General features: G+C 42.6%; 2 protein-coding genes across 3 annotated transcripts; one reads left to right on the forward strand and one right to left on the reverse strand.

Moving 5' to 3' along the window:
- Positions 1 to 147: 147 nt before the first annotated feature.
- EXOC8 (exocyst complex component 8) lies at positions 148 to 5,681 on the reverse strand. Its single transcript, XM_054976272.1, has 2 exons — positions 4,083 to 5,681; positions 148 to 2,944 (listed from the first exon to the last, which is right to left on the reverse strand). The coding sequence occupies exons 1-2, from the start codon at positions 5,622 to 5,624 to the stop codon at positions 2,336 to 2,338; spliced, it is 2,151 nt and encodes a 716-aa protein (XP_054832247.1). The 5' UTR covers positions 5,625 to 5,681; the 3' UTR covers positions 148 to 2,335.
- On the forward strand, positions 4,918 to 14,079 carry SPRTN (SprT-like N-terminal domain). 2 transcript variants are annotated; one of them, XM_054976290.1, is made up of 5 exons: positions 4,918 to 4,964; positions 6,989 to 7,088; positions 8,931 to 9,059; positions 10,388 to 10,643; positions 12,220 to 14,079. In XM_054976290.1, exons 2-5 carry the CDS (start codon positions 7,026 to 7,028, stop codon positions 12,951 to 12,953), a joined length of 1,182 nt encoding a protein of 393 aa, XP_054832265.1. In that variant the 5' UTR covers positions 4,918 to 4,964; positions 6,989 to 7,025; the 3' UTR covers positions 12,954 to 14,079. The 2 variants fall into 2 exon arrangements, with proteins under 2 accessions (XP_054832265.1, XP_054832259.1); XM_054976284.1 differs by lacking the exon at positions 4,918 to 4,964 and adding an exon at positions 5,873 to 6,215.
- Positions 14,080 to 24,634: the final 10,555 nt, after the last annotated feature.

Genomic DNA, 24,634 nt, shown 5'->3' on the forward strand with positions numbered 1-24,634 from the left:
GAGGGGCGGCAACCTATGGTCTTCCATGCCTACTTCCACACTCTAACCACTGGTCTTCATTAAATGAAATTGAAGCATACTTCATTATTTAATGTAACTCAAGTAGCAATTAAGAACTCATGGCCATACTACACCCAAAATACTGTATCATTTTCACCTACTTTTTATTTAAAGGGGCGTGTACAGACATGCATACAGATTTAAACAAAATAAAGCAAATTCTAAAATTTCCAGGGCAGTTATTTTAATCCACAGTTATCTATGTTCGAATACAAAGACTGTCCACAAATTTAAACTTATATCATTGGTCTTATTCTGAGATAATTTGGCCTCCATATATTTTCAGACATATTAATAGAAACAGAAATGACTAAATACCAAGAATGGTATTGAGACAAGAATATGGCTCAAATACCCGTAAGTGCTCTACAAACAATTTTTTGGAGATCCATCTGCAGAAATCTAATAAGAGATGAGAAGCTTGCCTATTCTTGGGCCTGCTGAGATGTCAGGATAAACATTCCTAAGGAGAAATTTTCTTCAGTATATAGAAGAGATGTGCAGTTAAGTGCAAACTGTAAAACAGCTGTATCAGTTGCTCTAAATTCTTTTGGTATACATGTGTATAGGCTAACAGTGCATACTATGGGGAACCCTAAACCCTAAAGCATTTTCCACACCTGCACATTTTTGGAAGGCAGAGATAAGTAAATCCAGTTACTCATATAAACATCGCTGCTACCCAGCCTTTCTCACTCAGAGGCAAAATTATCCTTTTGACAGAAAGTGACTTAGCACACAACAGTATGTATTATACCATGCTGCTGTCTGGACCAAATATTTTTGGAGTGCAGAGAGATCTCCCTCTCTTTCTTCGTGAGTGTTCTCAAGAATATGTTTACTTTAATGGCAAAATCACTTCTCAAAATGCAGAGACAACAGATTTCCACTGTATCTAAGAACCATAGTGGTGGAAAAGGGCCTTAAATACTTGCAGTATACAACCTACACAATTTTTATACACTAACTGAAGCACCCTGGCTATAAAAAGAGCCTTATGACAATCTGAGTATGCTCTTTAGTGTCACTGATTCGCCTTGCAAAAGCCCTGCCTACTTTAGCAAAAAAAAGAAAAAAGAACCTACAATCACATTATATACAATTGAACTCTACACAGAACTAGACAGGACTATTATGGATAGGCCTTGTATACAGTCCTTACTAGGTTTATGCTCCCCTATCCGATGCATGCCTCCCATCCTTGAATCCCAACTCCCATTTGTAGTAACCCAAAAGCATCTTGATACTTATGCAAGGCTGTTCTTCAACCATTGTTGCACCCTTCACCACTTGATTACACAATGGCAGTTTTGTACATCATGAAATCAGCTCCAGGCAATAGGCTGGTTCAGCAATGTGTAAAACTCTCCTTCATTTATGTTCTCAAAGCATAATTCCTACTTATAATGTAAGCAGATAGTAAATGTGAGCAAGTTATATATCCTTCCCTTACCACTCACTGGTAGTAGTCCAAAGGTTTGTGTGTGCACCAGAGAATGACATGCATAATCACAAGCCCCTCTAAAGCTTCTGGCACAGCAGTTGCCCATAGCTTATGAAGCATGCATTTTTTTCAAACTGAACAGCATCTTCAGATATTTGGCTGCAGAGAGTATTGTGGCAAAATTCCTGTGTTTCCTTCTACACTTAGCTTTTATAGAAGTCTGTATGTTATTTGCACTCACTGAATCCAACCATCCTAAACCTCAAATCCAACAGAAAACATATATGCAGTAAATTACAACTGTTGCAGTATTTGTCTTAGCTAATGATTGGTGAAAACATTGGAACTGATATTAGTAAGATTCCAGCCCTTACAACCTTCTCTCAAGGTATTGGAGACAGAATTATATAAATTATTTCTGTTTTTCAAGAAACTGCTTCTGGTTTAGAAATCCAATAACAGAACTGTTGTGTACACCCCATCATTTGTACTCTTGCACAACCAGCTAATACTTGTTAGAGGTTATGCTGTATCATACTCATTATGTTTAAATATGTTATTCCCTTTTGGATCAAAATACATTATGTCAACAAGTGACTTCCTTAATCTAAAATTTAACAAGAGGACCTCAGAGGAAATGGGCTATATGTTGTTTACCCAACTACATTCCTATTATTGTCTCCCTTTTTCTTTGCCTTCCGATTTATTTGCAAGGCATAATTAGCTAAAGGAATTGGGGTGTGTTCAGAAATATATATGCATACATGTATATAAACATATATTAAGGTACACATACAATTGTTTATAAGAAAAGACCCAAGACATTAAACTTCAGACCACAGAGGTTGTACTTTCAGGATTAATACGCATCAGTCTTGAAGCATTCCTCAGATCTTGCAGTTGCTTAGCTGGTTTTCCAACTCCTTCTTCAAACCTCTTCTCCACTACAGGAAGGACAGTTTCATAAAGGAAAGAAGCATTCTGCCTGATGAATGCTTTCTTCTCAGTGTCCTGTTCACACCGTAAACTATAGTCAACATGCTGGACAGCTACAAGGATGATCTCCACTAGACTTTCCAGCAGAACCATGTGTAACTCTGGGAAGTACAGTTTGAGTGCTTCCTCCAAGAAGGCCATAGTCTGTTTGGTGAAGGCCACCACAGTGTAGCTAAGATTCACCCAGCAGTCATCACCAGTGTACTGATCAAAACTGGTCACGCCACAGCTCCTCATCTCCTCTCTGAGCTTCCCTAAAGCTTCTGGAGTCATCAGGTTCATTCTCCGCCACATCTCCTCAGAGTTACGGTGCTTTGTGGCCTCAATGATGATATCCTTGTAGCTCTGCAAAGCACCTTTAATATCTTTCACTAGCAGGGCATGAATGATGAAGGTCAGATCCAGACCAATCTCACTGAGCTGCTTGCAGTGTTCCTTTGCCACCTTCAATAACAAAAGATATTATTAACTACATTACATCTTTAGCAAGTTGCACAAGAGAGGTACTGCAATACTCTAAAAAGTGGATCATTAACATCCCATTAAGAATTTCAGGAAGAAGAACTGCCCGAAGAGCAGCCACCAGATATCAAGTGACTGTTAAAAGAATCACACCCCAACCCCCATTGCCTAGTATTAAAAAAAAGTCTCCCCTAATCATGATGCTGCCCAGGACAAGTGCTGGGTCATCTTCCTATGATAGTGTTGTTTTTCTATTTAGGAGAGGATCTGACTTGGGCTCTTACCACTCTAGGCAACAAAGAAGATAATACCATATCTTCTTTCACTAGTCAGGACAACTGACCAGACTGGGGTATTAATGTGTCCAAATAACTTTGTTCATCCATGGAAAGACACATTGTTGCAAGCCCACCAATTTGTCCTGCTTGCAGTACAGCTCCTGATACTGTGACCCGAATTAGCAAATGGGATAAACATTTGGGATTAATGTACAGCTACAACATGCAGTGGAACAGTCTCCGTGGTCATCACTACTTGCTCTGGCTGCTGGAAGAAGATAACTCAGACATCCTGACTCAGTTCTTTGCCTAATGAAGACTACCCTTTCCTGGAAGCCAGGACATATTGCAACAGCAGAGGACAGGAAAAGCTCATCCCTCATTCAGTGGTAAAGATGCAGATCTTTATTCGTCAGATAAGACGAATAGTTATAGAAGCACTTCATATGAAGACTGTATCAGTTTTGCAGGCAGTAACTCTTCAGTGCTAAAAGAGCAAGAAATGCACATGCTGCTCTTGTAGCATTATGGATCAACAAGGCTATTCATAGCATAAGCTAGAGAGCTGATATGGGGAAGGAGAAAAATGGTGGGGCAAGGGGAGCTGGGGATGAGTGATGATCCACACATATTTATTTACATATAAAATATCCTGTCTCAGAACATGAAATTAAATTTAATGGTTAACTAGTTTTGTCCCCTCCATGTTCTATAACATTCTATGGAAAGCTAAAGAAGTTTTAACAATAGCTTAGGAAGAGTTGGAGGATGTATTTCCGAGCTTAGCCTACAGGTCTAGTACTTTCCCCCCCTCCCCCTTTGAACTCCTAGTTTCCACTTACCTTTACACACTCAGCAGCAGTAGATAAGCTTTCTTTACTGTCAAACACCTGCTTACTAAAAGCATCTACAAACATCCTCATAGCAGAGCGGGCCCAAACAACAAAAGCAGAATAACATCCACTGTTGCCAGCAAAGTCTGTCTCAAATTCTCTTGCAGTTTCCAACAGACTGGTAAAGAAGACATGGCAGAGCTTGTGAATGTACAGCAGAGTGGCCCCTTCAATGCGCAACTGTCGGATGGCTGTGTGTACAGCAGCTTCTCTGTTCCTCAAGAAAAGTTCACATGCCTTGGTTGACTGACCCAAGCGGATGAGCTGAGAAACAGCTCTCCTGGTAGCTCTGGGTCCACCTCGTAGAGACCTATCTGGAGACAGTTCAAACACAAGCACATCAGTCAGTTGCCGGATTCTTTCATCCACCTTCACTCTTAGCTCCCTGACTAGCTGGGTTACAGGCTTATCCCCCAGATACTCATTCAGCTTATCCAACAAGTCAACAGCTCCTTCAAAGTCTCTCTGAGCGATACAGACATCTAGATCTTCAGGCAACTCCTGAATCCACTCTAGAGACAGGTCCACTGTCTCTTCTTCTGGCGTGGACTCCTCTTCCTCTTCCTCCTCAAAAGGATTGGTGCTCTCGGGGGGAGTGGGGGGAGGAGCCCGTGCAGGGGCTTCCTGTTCCAGCCTTCGCTTCTCACTGAGGACTCGGTTTCTCTTGGTCTCCTCTAACACCTCCAGCCACTCTTTCTTGATTTTCGCGTTCTCGGCTTGGAAGATGCGACTTTCGGGGAACATCAGCAGTTTGAACATGTCCTTCATAGGCGGGTTGTCCTTAACGTTGACCACAGCCAGCCCATCCAGCGGGTAGAGGGCGTCGTACCGGTAAGTCCCCCGCCGGTTGGGCAGCCAGGCAGCTACCAGCAAGCAGTCGTTCATCAGGAAGGCATGCACTCTCTGGATCTGAACCATATGGTCCGCGTCGTACTCCACGAGATCGCCGTTGTAAACCAGGTACTTGCCGGGGCTCTCCGGGAGCAAGTCCCTGCAGCCCTCCACCTTCTCCAGGAGGGTCGTGAGAGTTCTGTGCCGGCCCTCCTCGTTGGCGGCGACATCCTTGGCTGAGAGGGGCAGGAAGGGGTTGGCGTGGGGGTCGGCGGCCACTCGCCGGGCGCCCCCCAGCGCGGGGTCGTCGCGGTCGGCGTTGCTGGCCTGCTGCAGCAGGGTCTGCGTGACGGCCTCCATGATGCCCTTCTGCTCGGTGAGGATGTGGCTGAGCTGATACATCTCGCTCTCCAGGTAGCTGATCTCGCGGGCCGTCTCGATGAACTGCCGGTAGTTCTGGTAGACGTTGCGCTTGAGGCTCTGCGCCGTCTCTTCGCTCAGCGCCTGGATGCGCTGCCGGTGCTCTTGCAGGTCCCGGTCACCGTCCGACTGCTGGGAAAGGACCTTCACGTACTCCTCGGCCGCGTAGCTCCCCGACTCCAGCTGCCTCCTCAGCCGGCTGCCGCCAACCGCAGCCACCTCGCCCAGAGAGAGCGCCATCTTCAAAACTGGAAGATGAGAGAGCAGACAGAGAAGGAAGAAGACTGGCCGCACGCCGAGACCACTGCTGCGCCTGCGCAGGCCTGCCTCCGTGCTCTTCGGGAAGCGCGGGTGCCTGGTTGGATGAAGAGGAACGTCGAGAAGGGCGGGGCCGCAGGAATCCCTAGCTGACAGGACTACGCAGGTGCCAACGAGGGATGGGCGGAAGAGGAAAGGGACCGGCGTCTGAGCTTGCGTATTCTCAACCAGCTGCTGAGCGCAGGCGCGAGAATATGACAAAAGTTGTAGCTGGCGGTCGCCCGCCTGTTCGTTGCCAGCCTCTACCTCGAGAAAGATGGATGGCGACTTCCTGCTGGCGCTGCGGCTGCAGGCGGAGTGGGAGGCGGAGAACGACGGCGATCAGGTTCAGGTAGCAGCAGCAGCGACCGCTGGCCGTCCTCCTTCGCCGCGGCCGCTCTCTGTGGTGGACGAAGCCTGGGAGCTGCTGGACCCCAGCCCGGACGTCCGCGGTCTCTTCGTGCAGTTCAACGAGACCCTTTTCTGGGGGCGCCTGGCCGCCGTGGAAGTGAAGTGGAGCCCGCGCATGACGCTGTACGGTGAAGGCTCCGAAGAGTCCCTTCCTGGGGCCCTCTCCGTTCGCTTCTCTCTCATGCTGGGGGGCGGGGGGCGGCAGCAGCGGCGCTTCCCTTCGTTTCCTTCTTGTAGGCGGCTGGCTTGACCGTCGGTTGTCTGTACGACGCACTTCTGTGCGGGAGCGGGGGTGAGGGCTTTTCGCCTTTTCGCGCATGTGCTAGGGCAGTGACGCCCAAAGCGACTTGGGAGGAGTTCAAACGAAGCACCAAAAAAAATTGTACCATTATTTGGTTACTATATGTTTTTTTTTTAAATATCATTTTAAAAAAACAGACAAGCTGCAGCTAAGCATCAGAAACTATCAAATACACATATACTTAAAGCAATAGTAATTGTAAAGATATTGTGCCATGGTCAACTCAGTTAAGGTAATTACATAACTTGTTTTGACCGTATGAGGGAATGATCACTAATCAGTTCTGAGTTCTCGATGAGAAACATGGAAGGCTAAGCCCATCTATTATCAACTTATGTTCATACACAGGTAGCTATAAAGTGGCTCTTCTATCTTTGTTTGCCAGCATGGCATCCTAATGCTTGTGTACAAGCTGAGTGGCATTATGCTATGCCTTATGGCTTTGCCATGTTATATTGTATTATCCACCTGAGTACTATAAAAGATGCAGCTATTGTCCTGCTTGGTGTGCATAATATAGCATATTAAAAGCTAATTACTTTGTGCCTCTTAGGCTACAGTGGTAAACAAGTTTTCTCTGTGTTGCATCTTGTAGGTGTGCTGGGCTTTGTTGTTATGAAGGACGAGGTGGAATGTGCTCCATCCGACTCAGTGAGCCACTGTTAAAGTTACGGCCAAGGAAGGATCTTGTAGAGGTACTATCAGATGAGGCTGTCAATAAACACACACCAAGACGTAAATTTTGCAGCTAAAATGTTTGTTTGTGCATACCATAACAACAGTGTTTTGGAGTGCATATTTCAGGGGAATAGCCATCACTTTTAAAATGCATTTGAGTGTAATCATCATGATGTTGAGCTGCCTTCTATGAGCAGCTTGTTATATATTCACCTTAATCTCCACAGAACATGCACAAAGTGATCGTTTGTGCCTTAGCTACCAATATTAAGTCCTAATACTTCCATAGTATCACAGGTTTAAGGAAAGCTCTTTAAGAATATGGCCCCCCCACACACCAAGAAGAGAAGCAAGGAGTCTCTCAGAAGTAGCAAGAGACTTGTGAGAGATCGCCTGTGTTGGGTTCCTGGTCCATATCAATGATAGCAGTATGCCATGTAATAAATTTACTGTTATAAGGGAATGCTATGCATTATATTGGCAAAAGTTTACATATATTAATGGCTGACAAATTTTTAGTAGTACCACTGTATTCACTTAATTTTTACACCACTTTTCATATTCTGACTATTTTTTTCACGGGGATGGGGCGGGGGTGTCAGACAAATAGGCATGTGTTTACAGTGAGAAACTAATAACAATAATAACATTCAATTTAGATACCGGCTTTCAGGACAACTTAACACCCACTCAGAGAGGTTTACAAAGTATGTTATTATCTCCACAACAAAACACCCTGTGAGGTGGGTGGAGCTGAGAGAGTTCCTAGAAGCTGTGACTGACTCAAGGTCACCCAGCTGGCTGCAGGTGGAGGAGTGGGGAATCAAACTCTGATCACCAGATTAGAGTCCCGAACTTTTAACCATTATACCAGTTTTGGAGCTTTTTCTGTCTCCAAATGTTTCGGTCCTAGAACTTTTTTCACTTTCTGGGTTCAGCCAGTGAAACAGTGACTACTGAAAATTTGGAATTTGCTTTTCTTACTTATTGTGTATTCTAGGGCCAAACAAGCTTTTTAATAATCAAATACTATACAAAACCTGTCTCTAATCTGTCGTTTCAAGATGACTATGATTAGAGGTCATGCTTTTTCCAGTGATTCAGCTCTGGGACAAGCAGAGTGAGGATAAAATAGGAGAAGAGCAGGTAGACATTTATGATGATTGAATCCTTAAGTGACTTGTTATTATAAAAAAACGCATACATATGTCATGTCTCTGGTGTTCCAAAATACTGGCTCTCTAACTGATGTATGGGAACTGAAAGCTTTTTCATTACTGGACTGAACGTGTACAATGTGGGTTTATTTTAAAGAGTTAGGCTGAGCGTGTCTGCAAATCATTGGTTCCAAGTCAGAATCTCATTGCTTTATGATGATCTTTACTCTCCCCAGATGAATAACTATTTATGGTGCCTAGCCATTATTTGTGTCTGTTGCTCCTCTTCCCCTCTCTGAATCCTCTGGTATGTATCGAGGACTGGGGGCACACATCTAATTTGATGCTGAATTTTGGAGGTGTTCAAAAGTAAGAGGTTTGGCTGCTGCCAAATATCTCCAAATTCTAGTGCAAGGGCAGTATGTGTGCCCCACCCCAATTCCAGACATGGGAAAGATTTGCATAGAGTTAGAAATACTCTGCAGAAAACTTGGGGATGATGAAGCTAGAGCAGGTAGGGGCTGGTATCAGTGATGGGGGTGACTGCATTTGTGGATTTATGTGAAACTCAGCATAGATGGCAAAAGCAAAGAAGTTGGGGTTTTTTCATTGATTACATATCTTCATGAGTGCGGCAGCCAAGATACTCAGAAGTCACTTGTTAGGGGGGAAATGTTGATCCAGTAACTATTTCAATTTCAGACTCTCTTGCATGAAATGATTCATGCCTTATTGTTCGTCACTCACAACAACAAAGATCATGATTCTCATGGCCCTGAGTTCTGCAAACACATGCATCGGATCAATCGCTTAACTGGTGCCAATATTACGGTAAGCATTTTTTGTAATGTCCAGTAACTTTCAGATTTCTGATGCTCCTAGCACAGGGTTGTTGTGAGAATAAAATGGGAGAAGAGAATGATGTAAGCCACTTTGTATCCCCATTGGAAGGAAAGGCAGGGTGTAAATAAATTTATAAGCCGACAACAAATTCAGATTTACAGTGCAATCCTAAACTGAATTACTCCAGTCTAAACCAATTGAGTTCAACGGGCTTAGATTAGAGTAACTCTTTTTAGGATTGTGCTATTAGTCATGAGATAACTGACAGTATTACCTTTGCTGCTGGTGGGGCTAACACAATTGAATGTTCCTGTTTTGTATGGAGGGTGATTAGTCATGTGCGACCCCCATCTGCAGTCCAAAGTTGTATAACCCAGATAGAAGTTTGCCATCTCATTGAAAATCAGACCGTATCAGTTTGAAGCCCCTATATACATTTATTTCATTAATTACAAAGGTGCTTAACTCATAATTGTGGTTAAGATTGCACCTTTTGTCATCTCTTTTTTTGCTTACTGTTGTCACATAAAATGGCTTTAGAATGTAAATGATGTTAGAATAAATGTATAAATCTTAAAATATATACACTGAAAAAAAGTTGATTGGGGACAGGGCAATTTAACCTCAGCAACTTTTTGCATTGTAAAAGTAGTAACTGTGTAATCCATATCTACTAAGCTAATTGCTAAATTTGCATTGGCTTCAGTGAGGTGAGACTTGCACTTAATCACCAAAATCCAGAGCTTTTAGGTCAGCATGGAGGAGCTTGATAGCTATGCACTGGTCCAGTTCAAATATCAAGATCAGGAATATGCTGGGTTTAGACATTCCCTTTCCTCACACATGCAAATTCCTCCTCCTGCTACTTGATCTGTCCAAATAGGGAAAACAAGGGTCACCATTAAGCATAGCTTGCTCTAAATCAGAATCTGAAACCTTGGTTTGGGATAGGATTTTGATTCTATTTTGGAGGCAGGCTGTGAATACTGCAAATCAGTATGTGTAGCACAGAACTGGTGCATTTCAGAATATTGCATCTTTTCTTAGAGTTCTGGTGTGAGCAGATGCTCCAGAAAACGAAAAAAGGTTGAAGAGAAAATTATAAAAAAATCCTAATACATAATCACTTCTGGGGTGGGGCATCTGTTAATTGAGAATGCCCTTGTGGAACTGTTGCCTTTGAACAGCAGCAGGAATGGGAGCCCTGTACATGTGTGTGCATTAAAGGCTATGGGCCAGCATGAGTTTGCCTTTAGTTATTACAAAATGAATGTTCTATATTAATCCCCACCCTCCCACCCCTTCTTTAATTTTAGATCTATCATGAGTTTCATGATGAGGTGGATTCTTACCGTCAGCATTGGTGGAGATGTAATGGTCCTTGTCAAAATAGAAAGCCATATTTTGGATATGTGAAGCGCTCAATGAATAGAGCACCATCTGCAAATGACTTCTGGTGGTCTGAACACCAGCAGACCTGTGGGGGGACATTCACTAAGATCAAAGAGCCAGAGAGCTACTCCAAGAAAGGCACAGAGAAAAACCAAGGAAAAGTCCCAGCTGATGACAAAGGTATTTGAACCTGGTTTAATTAAGTATATCTTAGCAGTTATTATAGTGCATAGTTCTGTATGAATATCCATGGCTGGCACAGCCCCCCCCAAACTAACCCTGACTGCTGGTTCCCAGGAATCTACACAACTCTTGGCTGCACAGACCAGTACAAGATAGTCTGAGCAAGGCCAAGAACAGTGTGTTGCTGAAGGCATCAGGGAGGCCCTGTGAGATGAGCAAGGCAGGCCCAGAGGGTTGCCTCCCAGCTGGGACCTCCATGCTGTCCAAGAGAGCCTAAGGTGAGAAGCTCCAGCAACCAGGTTAGCAAAGCTGGCAGAGGCCTGGCTAAGCCCATGGCAGACCAAGGCTAGCCCCGATGCTGTGAGCAGGCTAGGGCATGTTGGGAGGAGGGGCCACAAGCTGAAGCCAGAACAGGTGGAGCCTTGCACAGCTGAGATGACCCCAGGGCTGCCTATCAGACCCTGAAGACCATCTGGAACAGGGGGCAAGAGGAAGAATGCCAGACCTCAGAGGCCCCTGGCCATGCTTGTCTTTCCAGCACCGCCCTTGGGGATGGGCAGTTGGGGAAGCCCAAGGTTGGCTCTCCCTCAGAGGGGCTTCTAAGGGGGCAGGCAAGGCCAGGGGAAGAAGAGCAGGACCACTGCCCATGGTTCTGTGGGAGGTATGGTCAGTGGGGAGTGAGAGGGAAAAGGATGTTGTCTAAGTCCTCGTCTCCCCATTCTGAGGCTACTTACCCAACAATGGAATAGGAAACTAATTTTTATTATTTTTTTCAACATTGACAATTGATTTTGATAATAAAGAATTCAAATATATATAATAGTGTTTCATTAAAAGGCTGAATATCATCTTGGGTATAATTGATTTGTTTGTATAACTAATTTGTCTGAACTGGAGTAGTACTTGGTTACTGTAAAGAACTAACTGCTATAATGCAACCCTTGATAATGTGTATTTGGCACATTAATGGCAGAACACTTGAGCTTCAAGCTGCTTGTAGTTGTGAGCGTGGATGCCTCCTACAATTTGCACTGGTCCAAGGGAAGTCACTTTTGCCAGTTCCTCCTTCCTGCAGGAATGTCTGATCATCTCACATGCTATTCCTGGGGGTCCCCCAGGAGCAGCATTTCAGGGACAATTTGGGGTTGCTGTGGGAGGGGGGAAATGGGCAAAAATCCTGTGGAAATTCTAGGTGGGATCCAGCCCATGTGTTGACATACAGTGAGGCAGAGAATTAGACAGTTTGCCTTGGCCTTGGATTGTCCATTTGTTAGAAGCAGAGGCATCCATTTTTGAGCATGAATCAATCTGAAAGCTACCAGCCCTGCATTTTTTCCTGTTTGCACACCCAGAAGGTGTGAAAATAATCTTAATATACCTAATATCTGTTTTAAAAAATTCCTACATTATTGCCTGAACAGTACCTTATATTGGAAAATTATGCACTGGTTATTGCATCTGTGTGGGAGTCTCATCAGCATAAATTAATTTATCTGTGTTGGTGTAGTGCAGTGCACTTGGAATATCTGAATAGTATTTGAAATACAAAAACTTACTTCTCATGTGTTTGCAGGAAGAGTTTGTGGAGGTGGCAAACAAAGCATAATTCCTTTTAGTGGAAAAGGATTTGTGCTTGGAGGAAGAAGTGAAAGATCATCATTGGAGACAACCACAAGTCCAAACAGCAGTATGAACAGGATGCTGCTCAATTCACAGCAGTGTTCATCAACTGGCTTGAAAGGACCAAATCCTAAAAAAGAAATAGAATTTGAACCAAGTGTTTCTTGTAGTGATGCTTGTGATACATTTTCTTGCAGTGAAAAAAATAGCCATGTTTCTACCATAGCATTTCCTAAAGTATCAGTTGCTAATACAAAAGCATACACTAATGTTAATGGCTCACCAATCAGGAAAACATCTTTTAATGTACGAAGATCAAGTTTATTCTCAACAAATGCAAAGTACATTTCTCCACCTCTTAAGGACACGCAAAAGAGAACTCTTCCTGAACCAACTATATCACCTTCAGGACCTCAGACTATATCTAAAGGAAATAATAGCATGCAGGTCTATGGAGTGCCACAAAAACAAGCAAAAATGGAAGACAAAAGTGCCTTTGCAAATTACTTCATAAGGAAATCGGGCCCAGGGCAAACTAACCCCACTGTGAAGAAGAAGACTGAATCTGCATCCTGTGAATGCTCTGATACTTCTGTGAGTGATCAGACAAGAAAAGTTAGTTGCCCTGTCTGCAGTTCTCAGGTTTTGGAAGCTAAAATTAATGAACACTTAGATTCTTGTCTCTAAGATCTTATCTCTGTGTGCTTTGCTCAGCATTTGTCCAGTTGAGTTCTTTACTAATCTTTCCTGTTTGTTTTGAGGAAGGGAATTCACTTGATACTTTTGTCATTTTATGTGCACTAAGATCAGAGGTCTGTTTAGCTTGTAGCAGTTCTTTTCTGGTCTGTTAAATTAATATGGCAGACTCTGGATATACTTTGCAGCCGTAAATAAGAGTTTATAGGAATTTTAATGAAACAAGTATGTGTGTTTGTAGGCTTTGACTTTTAAAAAAACTAAGCCTGTTAAGCACTGTCAAAACACTTGTGCTTGCTTGGTCTTTATGGTGAATGTTTTTAAGTATTGTGTTCTAAGTAGCTCTTTTTCCAAACACTTTTTCTTGAATTCAAACAGTAGTGCTTGAATTCAAAAAGGCTTAGGATAAAGAATTCAAATGGATTTTTATCCCATTGATAATCAAACATTTCCATTTTCACTTGCACGTGGATCAGGCAATTATTTTCTGTAATCAAATTAAAATTATATTTCTGACGAGTTTCCCCAAAGTTTTAAAATTGGGGAATAGGCTGTTTAATTATGATACTGAAAATGTTCACTGGGCCATTTTAATATTATACATATTGCTGATGCATTTACAGATTGGGGGAATCTTATAGAAAAGGAAGAACCAAAGATTGATAAAATAGAATAGAATCTGTTTATATATACACTTGAGAGTCATTGTTAACATAATGGTTTGTGTCCTCAGGTTAGCTTTTTGAAAGACTCCTTCAGATAGCATGCATGTGAAAATAAGTGTGTGAATCCCACAGGGAATCACATCAGCAATCCTTTTTGGGCTTTTGTAATTATGTTTGAACTGCCTGGGAGGAGTATAAGGTAGAAAACTAAACGTTCTGTGATCAGGTTCACTGTGACCAATACAGAGTTTACTGTAGCTGACAGTTATGTATACTGATTATTTGTTTGTACAAAGTGTACAGTTTATTTCCTCTGAGACAGAAGTAGATATTTGAAAACAGCGTTTGATAAGGGATGCATTTAAAAGAGAATGCTTTTCTGAAACAAAATTTGAAATAGTTTACTTTATAGTTCCCTTTTCTAAATAAAGAGAAAATTTGATACAGTTTAACTGAATTCACTGTCTGCTTCAACATCTTTCTGTTGGCGCAGCATGGTTTGAACTGTAGCTGAGCTATAAATAAGGCTTCCACACACTTATAGCATTCAGGTGTATGTACAGTTTATTTACAGTGACTTATATACAGAATCTTGTTCTCAGTGTCAAAGTGCTTCGCCAAGCACCTAATGGAACAAGCGCCACTCCAGCACAAGACACTGCTGGCTTATATCCTCCCACAGCACCCCCCCCAGTGTCCAATCATCTGGTGAGGTGTCGTAGGTTGTTTCTCTGCTCTTGCATCATCCAAGGACCTGTCAAATAGATCTTTTACATCAGTAGTGACATGACAGATACAAACAGCAAGACATAGACATGCTTCTTGGCTCACTATGTCAACACTCCTCCTTGAGACAAGAGGCATGTATACCCAACACTTCTCTGCATTTAACCAACATTTCCTGGCTTTGTCCTTTGGTTAACAGATCTGCAACATTCTCATTTGATTTACAATGAGACAAACATATCATACCTCTGTGAATAGCATCACGCACATTTTGATAACAATATGTTTGCTCCTGGCACAGATGCTTTGGTACTGTGCCAATTGCTCTGCAGCAGAACTGTCACATTTTATTTCCACTGGTAATGGACGCTGCATATTAAGATCTTCCAACAACTTTATTACCCACTCCAGTTGTAATACACAGTCGCTTAGCGAGGCATATTCGGCTTCACATGAACTAGTTGCGACTAACGTTTGCCTCTGAGACTTCCAGAACACCAGTGCTCCCAGAACTTGGATAAGATAACCAGAGGTAGATCTCCCCTCATCATCTCCCCATGATGCATCACTAAAGGCTAACACTTCAGTACCTTTTGTAGTATCCAACATGAGCTTATAGTCTGAAGTACCCTTCAGATAGCGCAGCACCCTTTTTGCTGCCTGCCAGTCTCTTTCACAGGGATCTGTACACTGCCTACACAGCCACTGCACCACTTAGCCCAGATCAGGGCGGCTCCAGCAGGACAAGTACAGCAGTGACACAACTAGAGACATGGGGGTTTTCACTTCTTGTGCCTCTGCCATCCCATACTGCTTCAGCAATTGCTTCACTTTATTGCTCTGACTCGGCTCAAAACACCCTGAGCTGTTTTTGGTAATTTGCATACCTAGGTAGTTTGAAATAGGTCCCAAAACCCTGGTTTTAAACACTCTGGTTATGGCTTGTTGGAATTCAGCCAATTCCTCAGGTGACCCACACAGAAAACAGAGGTCATCCACATAGCAAAGCAGATAACACTGTTTACCACCATTCTCCTTTGTATATAAACATGGATCAGCCTTTGCCTGCTTAAATCAAAGGCTAGCCAGTGCTTTTGATAGACACAAATTCCAGCACCGTGCTGCCTGTTTTAACCCATAAATGGACTTATGCAATTTTAATACAAGACTTTGTTGCTTAGATTCAAACTCTGGAATCTGTTCCACGTAGACTTCTTCCTCCAAGTCTGCATGCAGAAAGGCAGTTTCAATGTCGAAATGAAAGACAGACAAACCCTCTGCACTTGCTTTGCAAAGAGCTGCTCTAAAGGTTTCCCCCCCTCATGGTTGGAGAAAACACCAGATCATAATCCTGCCCTTGTATTTGAGAGTATCCCTTGGCCACAAGGCGAGCCTTGCGCTTAAACTCTCCATTAGGACTGTATTTAACTTTATACAACTATTTGCAGCCCACTGGGCTCTTCCCCTCTGGCATTTCAGATAGAGAAAACACTTGATGATTTGTGAGAGACTCATATTCTTGTTGCATAGCAGCAAACCAAGCCTCTCTCTCAGACCCATCAAGCCGCAAAACCTCTTGAAAGTCGGCCGGCTTTGGCACCCATAGAAAATTCACTTGTGTCTGATTTGGCTCAAAGCCATATCTCACAGGAGGCACTCCTTTAGTGAAGCGTTCTGACACCCTTGGAACTCGAACACCAGGACTCTGAGACTGAGCTCCAGGAGACTTTACCTCCTTTTTAACCTCCTGTTCAGAAATCACACTCTGTGGCTGACTTGTGCCACTATGAGCCTCTTTGTGCTCTGTTAGAGGCAAAAACACTTGTGAGTGCTCCTCCAAACCATGGAGTCTTGCCCAACTGCTGTTTTCATTAAAGCTAGCGGACCTGCTGAAGCAAACCTTCTGGTCAAACGTAACAAATCTGTAGGATTTCATACCAGACTGAAAACCTACAAACACGTCCTGAACTGCTCTAGCAGATCCTTTTCTCCTTTGCTTGAGAGGCACATTTATCCATGCTTTAACCCCAAACACTCTTAGAAACCCGAGCTTTGGATCTTTCTTGTACAGCTCTTTGTAGGGAATATTGTTTATTGCCCTGCTCCAAACCCTGTTGCTGACATAACAGGCTGCCCGTAAAGCTTCAGCCCAATAAGTCACTGGCAAATTGGCATCTGTCAGCGTGGCTTTCATGATTGTTTGAATTTTTCCACCACTGCGTTCCACCACACCATTCTCACTTGGGACCCCTGGGTTTGCCATTCTGTGAACAATGCCCTTTTTATTTAACCATTTAGAGAATTCATTTGTTTGGAACTCTCCACCCATGTCAGTTTGAATGGCACGTACTTTTTCACCCAGCTGTAATTCAGCTCTTTTGCACCAGTATTTTACTGTTTGAAATGTGTCTGATTTGTGCGTCAGCACATATGCCCAGAGAAAATGACTTTTATCATCACAGATAAGCAAAGCAAAACATTTTCCTGAATGACTCTGAGGATATGGCCCTATCAGATCCATATGGACCAACTCTAAGGGCTTGTTTGACACCCGGCTACTTGACTTAGCCACAGGATAAGCATGACTTTTCACTTGTTTGCAGACCTGATAGTCTAGAAAATGCTTACACAGTTTCACACTCTCCCCTGGTAACAGAGCCAATGTTTTTCTCAATGCTTCAAACCCAATGTGACCTAGCCGGCGATGTAAGATATGCACACACCCCTCATGGTCACACCTGTTGGGCACAACTTGTGCTCCTGCCTGGCCATTCTCAACTGAATATACATTGTTATGCAATTTACCTTGCAGCAGATTCTTTCTCTCTTTAGAGACTGTATACCCATTCTGGGAAAAAGAAACGCTAAACCCTGCTTTTGTTAGAGCACACACACTTAACAGGTTGCTTTCTAACGAAGGCACACATAAAACGTCTCTGAAGGTATAACCTAGGGAAGAAAAAGTTAGCTGCCCCTGGCAAGTCACCTTGGCACACCTTCCGTCAGCTAGCCTGATGTGAGGCAATGATGACTCGTGGGCTTCCTCCAACACGGATTCCTCCCGCCAAATGATTTGCGAAGCTTCGGAATCAAGAAGCCAGGAACCCCCGGCGACAGCTGACACCACAAGCCTTGCTTCACCGCTCCTGGTATCACCCCGGCTGTTGCTGGCTACCGACTTTCTTCCTTTCCTTCGACGTGGGCATTCTCTGTGGAAATGGGATTCACTTCCACAGGTCCAACACCGCCTGGCTGCCAACACGACTGGAGACAACCGTACAGCTTGCCTGTAGTCTGTTTGAAGCTTGCTGTCGGCCCCCTCAGAACACTCTGTAGACTTGGCTGCATGCCCAGACTCAGATAACTTGCTAACACACAACCGGGGAATCAATACTCTATTATATACAACTTTTAGTATTTAATGCTATAAAAGTGCCAAGTGCAAAATTGTGCAATAACTACATCAATTGATAAATAAATACATGCAATAAATACTATGTACAAAATCTGTCATCCACAATATTGTCAGTTTTTTGGCTCAAATGAGCAATGTCCACTATGTAAGGACCGGAGTGCTTAAGGGCGCGTCAGGAACAGATTGCAATGGTGAATAGTCCACAGTCTGAGAATGGAACCACATAACCAAATTGCATATTGCCGACGGGCTTGTGCGTGCAATTCTCAGTTCCCGTTTCGTTCTTTAACTTCTTCCTGGGCAATATTACACTAGACTGGAAAGAAATTACATCCATAATATAGAGCAATTCTAAATTTACAATATTTATTATTTACAGAAGTACAATTTAAAACTCTACTCACTCACTTATCCTTGACGCTCTGATTCCCATAGCACCCGACTGGACATTCCAATTAACCACCTGATGCAAGTTCCCACTCCATATCCTCATTATTAACATCGTTTGCTAATCACCTACATGATCATCTTCTCATGGTTAAAGGGGAAACCCCCTGTATTCCAATATCCCACGATCTCACAATATTCTGTAGGATCTAGCAGCAGAAGAACAGCCTAAGTCCCTGTGCCTAATTTCTTATCCAGACTCAGATAACGGCTTGTCTTTTTGCCTCCTCGCTGTGTCTAGCAACTTTGCTACAACATCTCCAAGTCAAATCATCAGTTTTCACCATCTCTAGTGTAGTTAGAAGAACCTCGTAATATGGTGCAAGGCTAGAGAGCAAAATATACACACGGTCTGGTTCAGAGAAAATCTTCCCTCGTAGCTCCAGGTCCCTGAAGCTCTGCGTCAATGCGGCTATGTGGTCTTGCACTGGTTCTCCAGGCTGCTGAACCCTCCGGTACAGGGCTCTCGTCAAGGCTATCAGGACTCCTGCCGAATCTCGCAGGTGCACGGCCTTGAGTGCCTTCCAAGCCGCTTGAGCTGTGGTTTCGTGTGCTATATGGTTTAGCTGGCAGTCGGCTATACTCAGCACAATTGCAGCCAGCGCTCTCTCATCTCTTGCCACCTCTGCTGGCGTGGGGACGTCTGGAGGGTTGTCAACACAGACCCAAAGACCTTCCCTCTTCAAATAATGCTGCATACGGAGGGACCATACCTGGTAATTCTCACCCGTGAGTTTCTCCACCGGCAGGGCTGTTTGGACTTGAGCCATCTCTGTTATCTGGACTGGCCCCAGGAGAATATCTTCCTTCTCCTCCTCTTCCGCACTGCTTCCCTGCGAGGACAGCTTGCTGGGCACTCCTCCTCACCAACGCAGAACAGTCACTCCTGGACTTCACCGTCCACAGCCTCCAGCTCCAAGCCACACAGGACTTCACAGCTCACAGTTCCTCGAACCTGCAACGCCCGCCACGCGGTTCTGGGCCCAGAACCCTGTTGGCGCAGCGTGGTTTGAACTGTAGCTGAGCTATAAATAAGGCTTCAACACACTTATAGCATTCAAGTGTATGTACAGTTTATTTACAGTGACTTATATACAGAATCTTGTTCTCAGTGTCAAAGTGCTTCGCCAAGCACCTAATGGAACAAGCTCCACTCCAGCACAAGACACTGCTGGCTTACATCCTCCCACAGCACCCCCCAGTGTCCAATCATCTGGTGAGATGTCGTAGGTTGTTTCTCTGCTCTTGCATCATCCAAGGACCTGTCAAATAGATCTTTTACATCAGTAGTGACATGACAGATACAAACAGCAAGACATAGACATGCTTCTTGGCTCACTATGTCAACACTTTCACTGAGTTTAATTCATTTATTCTTGGAGGGATTTATGAGGAGGTAGCCAGTTCAGTTGTTAAATTTCTCCTGTGGATATGCACCAATTTTCTTTTAGCAATTTGTGAGATTGCTATGTTGTATTATGCCTTGACCAGCAAAATTACAAAACAAGCTCAATAGCAGCAGTCACAATACACAAAGAAAGAAGCTGCCCTTGGATGCAACTAAACCTGATAGAGGTAACCACCAACGAGAGGTAGAGTTCAATAAGGTGCAATATAATTCCTTTAAAAATATTGTATATATTATATCAAGAGTGCAAAAGTGCAAGTGCTACTAATACTACTAATAAATATACAAAGTACAATAAATTCATATACAATAAATATAGTATTTAAAAAAGCCTTTATGACTTTCAAGTACGAACAGGCTTTCACTGACTAGCCAGCAGGTTAGATGCTCTCACCCATACAAGATTTCACCCACACCAGCCTACCCTTTTCCAAGAGTCAGACTAAAGGGTATGAGGGCTGCTCATCAACAGAGACAGTCCTCACAATTCTTTCCTCTCCCATAGATAAAGTTAAACCACTCTGCCATGCTACCAGACTGTAAACTGTCTGCTGTCTTATCAAGGCACACTCAAACAGACTACTACTATGCTTCTTTCCAACATGCCCTCCACCTTCTGATAGGAGATTAGATGCTGGAGCAGCACTCGCATAGGCTCAGGGATGAAATAGCTGAGTGTCTGTTTTACCTTTCAGGGATAGGACAGTCTCGTGTCCATCATAGTATACAAACTAGCAGGATGACAGAATCACTGTTGCATGGGCAAGGAGAGAAGAAAAATAGATGTTCCCCCTCCTGCACCACTCCTTTGTCTTTTCTCTCTAGGTAGAAAGGAGGAGGAGGAGTCAGTACTGCTGCCTTGGTAGGGCTGTCAAGTTTTAGGGACACCATGCCCAAAGCTTTCTGAAGGAAAGAAGCTATCACAAACCCTCATCTATCTCAGGCTTGGGCTGACCTTCCTCTACCCTGAGGTAAAACATCTCCTCTCTAAGCCTATGAAGCTGAACACGGGGGTGGGGGTGGGGCTTTTAGTAGCGTGGTTGAGATTTAGCTTCAACTCTCTTTCTTGTTCCACCCTTCAGTAACATAGTTGGGTAACAATACTACTTATAAGTCTAGGGGAAAGATCAGGGGTTTGCACTTTCCTTAAACAGAAACTAGCACACAAGGCTTATGGAGATTCAAAATGAAACAGAAGCTTTATTTACAAGTAGGTAAAATAAGTAGGCAGGTAGGCAATGTTTGAAACTGAAGTAACGGAAAGATTTTTGTACAGAATACTTCTCTGGTGTGAGGCACAAAACACTTGGTATGATTCTAAGTTGCTGGCCTGTATGAGTGATGTTGTGAGACTTAAAGATGTTAAAGTGAGTTCTTTCAGTGGTAAATACTGCTTCACAAGTTAAGTGCTCCACTGTTAACACACACACAGCATGACTCCCCTCTTCTCCAGGCCTTAGGGTACTCCACTGAGTCAATCCCTTTTTAGATACTGGGTAGGTGTTATAGTTATGCTCCAGCTATAACCCTGTTCCTGTGCCGAAGGGGAGACTCATTTCTACCCACTTCCTTGGCCCACTATAATTCCCAGATCTCTTGAGTCTACACAGGAGTTAGTGCTGTCTTTCCCACTTTAGTCCAAGGACTAAAAGCACTTCATGAAGGTAAAGATTTTTTCTTAAAGGGTACACTTTCCCTTCCTTCCTCACACAGAGGACTCTGGTTGACCCTCTCTGGTCAGAAGCCAGACTCCAACTCCCCCTCACTCAGTTTACTCCATCAACCCCTCAACATTCCATCACCAACTGCCATTTCAGGCTAGCCACAAAAGGGCAGAAGGGGGGGAACCTGTCAATCAGCTCCCCTCTTTACTGTCAGACAATCCCAGCTTTGGAAGCTGAGTCCGTCATGGAAGCCTTTAACAGACCAGCAGATATCCAATCACCTGCGAAGGCAGTGTCTTAAACATAAAAAAGACGCAGCTAACTAGAGATAAGCTTTTTCTTCACCACCTTGTTATGTTACACCAGGGGTCAACAAATCCTAGGTGCCCAGTTGCTGAGCACCTAGTTTTTTCAGTAATGATTTTATTATAGAGTCTCAGCAATTCTCAGTTGAAGTACAAAACTAATTTATAATTTTGCTTCAGAATTTTTTGTTGTATGAAATAGATCAAAATACATGAAGTTTTTGTCATTGCTTGCTTATATGTAAATTTAACTTTACACCATTTGGTTGTGGATGAATTCATTTCTTAACCAGCTACTTTCCAGTGTTCTTTTAAATGTTTTTTTAAAGCAACAATTGAATTATGAGAAATGCTATGCTAAGATAAGAAGTAAACTTTTTGTTGGGGTGATGACACCAGAATTATGCCTGTTTACACATGCTACAATACTTTTGTCATAGTTTAAATAAAATTATGAGGAACTGAAAATGTTAGGATTAGGTTTTGTGGTAGCAATAATGAGAGAAAAAGAAGCAAGATACAGTGGGAGAACTGTTTTATTTATAATTATACATCCCAATGTGTTTAATTTGTAGCTTTGTCAGGGGATCCAGAGTCTTGTCCAAAAAATTGTTCTTGATTCTTTTGTTAAAAATAAGTATACCATGATATTATAACATTATTATAATTATATATAATATAATTATATAATTATATAATTATATAATTATATATAATTATTATAACATTATTATAAAATTTTATGGCTTCTCATAACACATTCAAGAATGTTATTTAAAAGGGTTTTAATTACTGGCTGTACATTATTTTAATTTTTTAAAAATGTTACTATTTTATTCTTTTATTTTTCCTGTTGCACCTTGCTTCTTTTTTCTCTTCTTGGATCTTACATTTGTGCAACCCTCTTTTTCTTTGTTGTAAGAAAGATCTGATGGAATATTTCAAGCTGAATAACAAAACTGATGTTAACACAACAGTATGGAAAGGTAGTAAAACCTAGAGGAACTTTATTGGCAATAGCTGCATGAAAAAAGGATATTATAAAGAATATAACAGAAAAATTGAAGACATTTAACAAGAGCACAAGATTACGGGCAATAAAAAAAACTGAAGGAAATGAAGTATTTTAAAAATGGTAGGAAATGAAGTATTTAGACTTCTTGGAAGTAGAAGGGGTGCAGAAAATATTGAAATATTTAGAACAAAGGCTTTTTGAAGCTGCAAACAAACCTGGAAGATATTTAGCATATGTTTAAGAAAAGAGACAGAAAAAAGGAGGCTGCCTGGAATTAGGAAAGGAAATCAGGTAGTTTATGCAGAACAACAAATGAAGGAGCAAATAAATTATTTTCAAATGTTTATAAAGAAGAATCTATATATGAAGAAGAGATGGAGAAATATTTGTAAGTAAAGCAACTGGCCCAAACAGACCCTGAAGGTGCTTTTGAATGTACTGTATCAATCAGCATATATAGATCTTGCTTGGGGGGCCATAGTTGCATAAGACTATTACTCAGACTGCTTTACACGCCAAGCCTTTAGCAAACAGACAACATGGTTTAAAGATTTTAAAGTGATTTAACAAAATAGGTGATAGAGTCTGGATTCTGAGAAAGTTACCTGAATGTGTTTTATTTATTTGGTCTTTATAATCTGCCTTTCTCACTGAGACTCAAGTTGGATTACACAGTGTAAGTCACTACAATCAATGGTTGGGACATTCCTTAAACAATAAAATAGGGTATGGATAGCAGAAATATTAAAACAAGCAAAAATCTCGTAAAGCTGAAACAATACTGAAACAAAACATAAACAATTTAGCATGACATATTCAATGATATCGAAACTACCCAGTAGGAGCATATTTTCAGCAAAAGACAGTATGTAGTAGTATAGTCTACAGTCCCTATCCCTTTACCAAAGCATCTCTTTGAACCATTTCCTTACAGCATAGTCATATTACTCATATTTTAAAAGGTCTCGAATAATTTGGTTTTGTAAAATTTGTGGAAGGCCAGGAGAGAGTGGGAGTTTTCCTGGCCTATTCAGGCAGGACATTCAGTAAGGTGGGGGCCACAATGGCAAAAGTGTGTGTATGGGCAGCTGTTGATTTTGCCTATTTGCAGGGTAGCAATGCAGAAGGTCCTGTTCAGATGAGTGGAGCTGCCATGGTGGAGTACAGGGAGAGAGACTGAGATATGAGGGCCCAAGACCATGAAGGGCTTTGTATGTGATAGACAAAACCTTGAATTGAGCCCAGTAGCTGATGGGAAGTCAAAGGAATGACTGCTAAATCAAAGTAATATGCAAGGTCCACTCCAGATAATAATCAAGCTGCCACATTCTGCACCAACTGGAGTCTCTGACTGTGAGATGAGATTTTTGTAGAGCACATTACAGTAGTCTCATCTTGATGTTACCATGGCATGGATCCAGGTGGCCATGTTGGCCATGTTAAGGAAGGGGCTAGCCTGAGTTGGACAAAGGCATTTTTGCAGCTGCATTAACATGCTTCTCTAGCAGCAATGCTGGATACAGTATAACCCCTAGGCTCTTAACTGAGTCTGCAAGGGTCAACTGAACCCCATTGAAAGTGGAGAGCACAATGCCCTTCAAGATCTCTTCTTTCTAAACCAGCATCACTTCTATCTTGTATGAGTTCAGTTTCAATTTATTCATTTTCAGCCATTTTACTACAGCTGTCAGGGAATAGCTCAAGACCTCTACTGCTTCCCCAGGGGATTTGGATAGTGAGATACAGACCTGAGTGTCATCTGCATACTACTCCAGTTCCATAGCTAGAAATGATTTATCCTAAAGGCTTTATGTAAAAGTTCAATAACAGACCCTTTCCTCATACTTAAAAGGAAGTTTATGGATATGAAATATCCTTGTCTTAAGTCTCAGACGCTGCCTGGTCCTGGTTTGGAGGTGGTAAAAAACATTAATGAACCTTGGTTGTTGTGGGTTTTCCGGGCTGTATTGCCGTGGTCTTGGCATTGTTGTTCCTGACGTTTCGCCAGCAGCTGTGGCCGGCACAAA

This window comes from Eublepharis macularius, chromosome 1 (genome assembly GCF_028583425.1).
Source record: "Eublepharis macularius isolate TG4126 chromosome 1, MPM_Emac_v1.0, whole genome shotgun sequence".
NCBI lineage: Eukaryota > Metazoa > Chordata > Lepidosauria > Squamata > Eublepharidae > Eublepharis > Eublepharis macularius.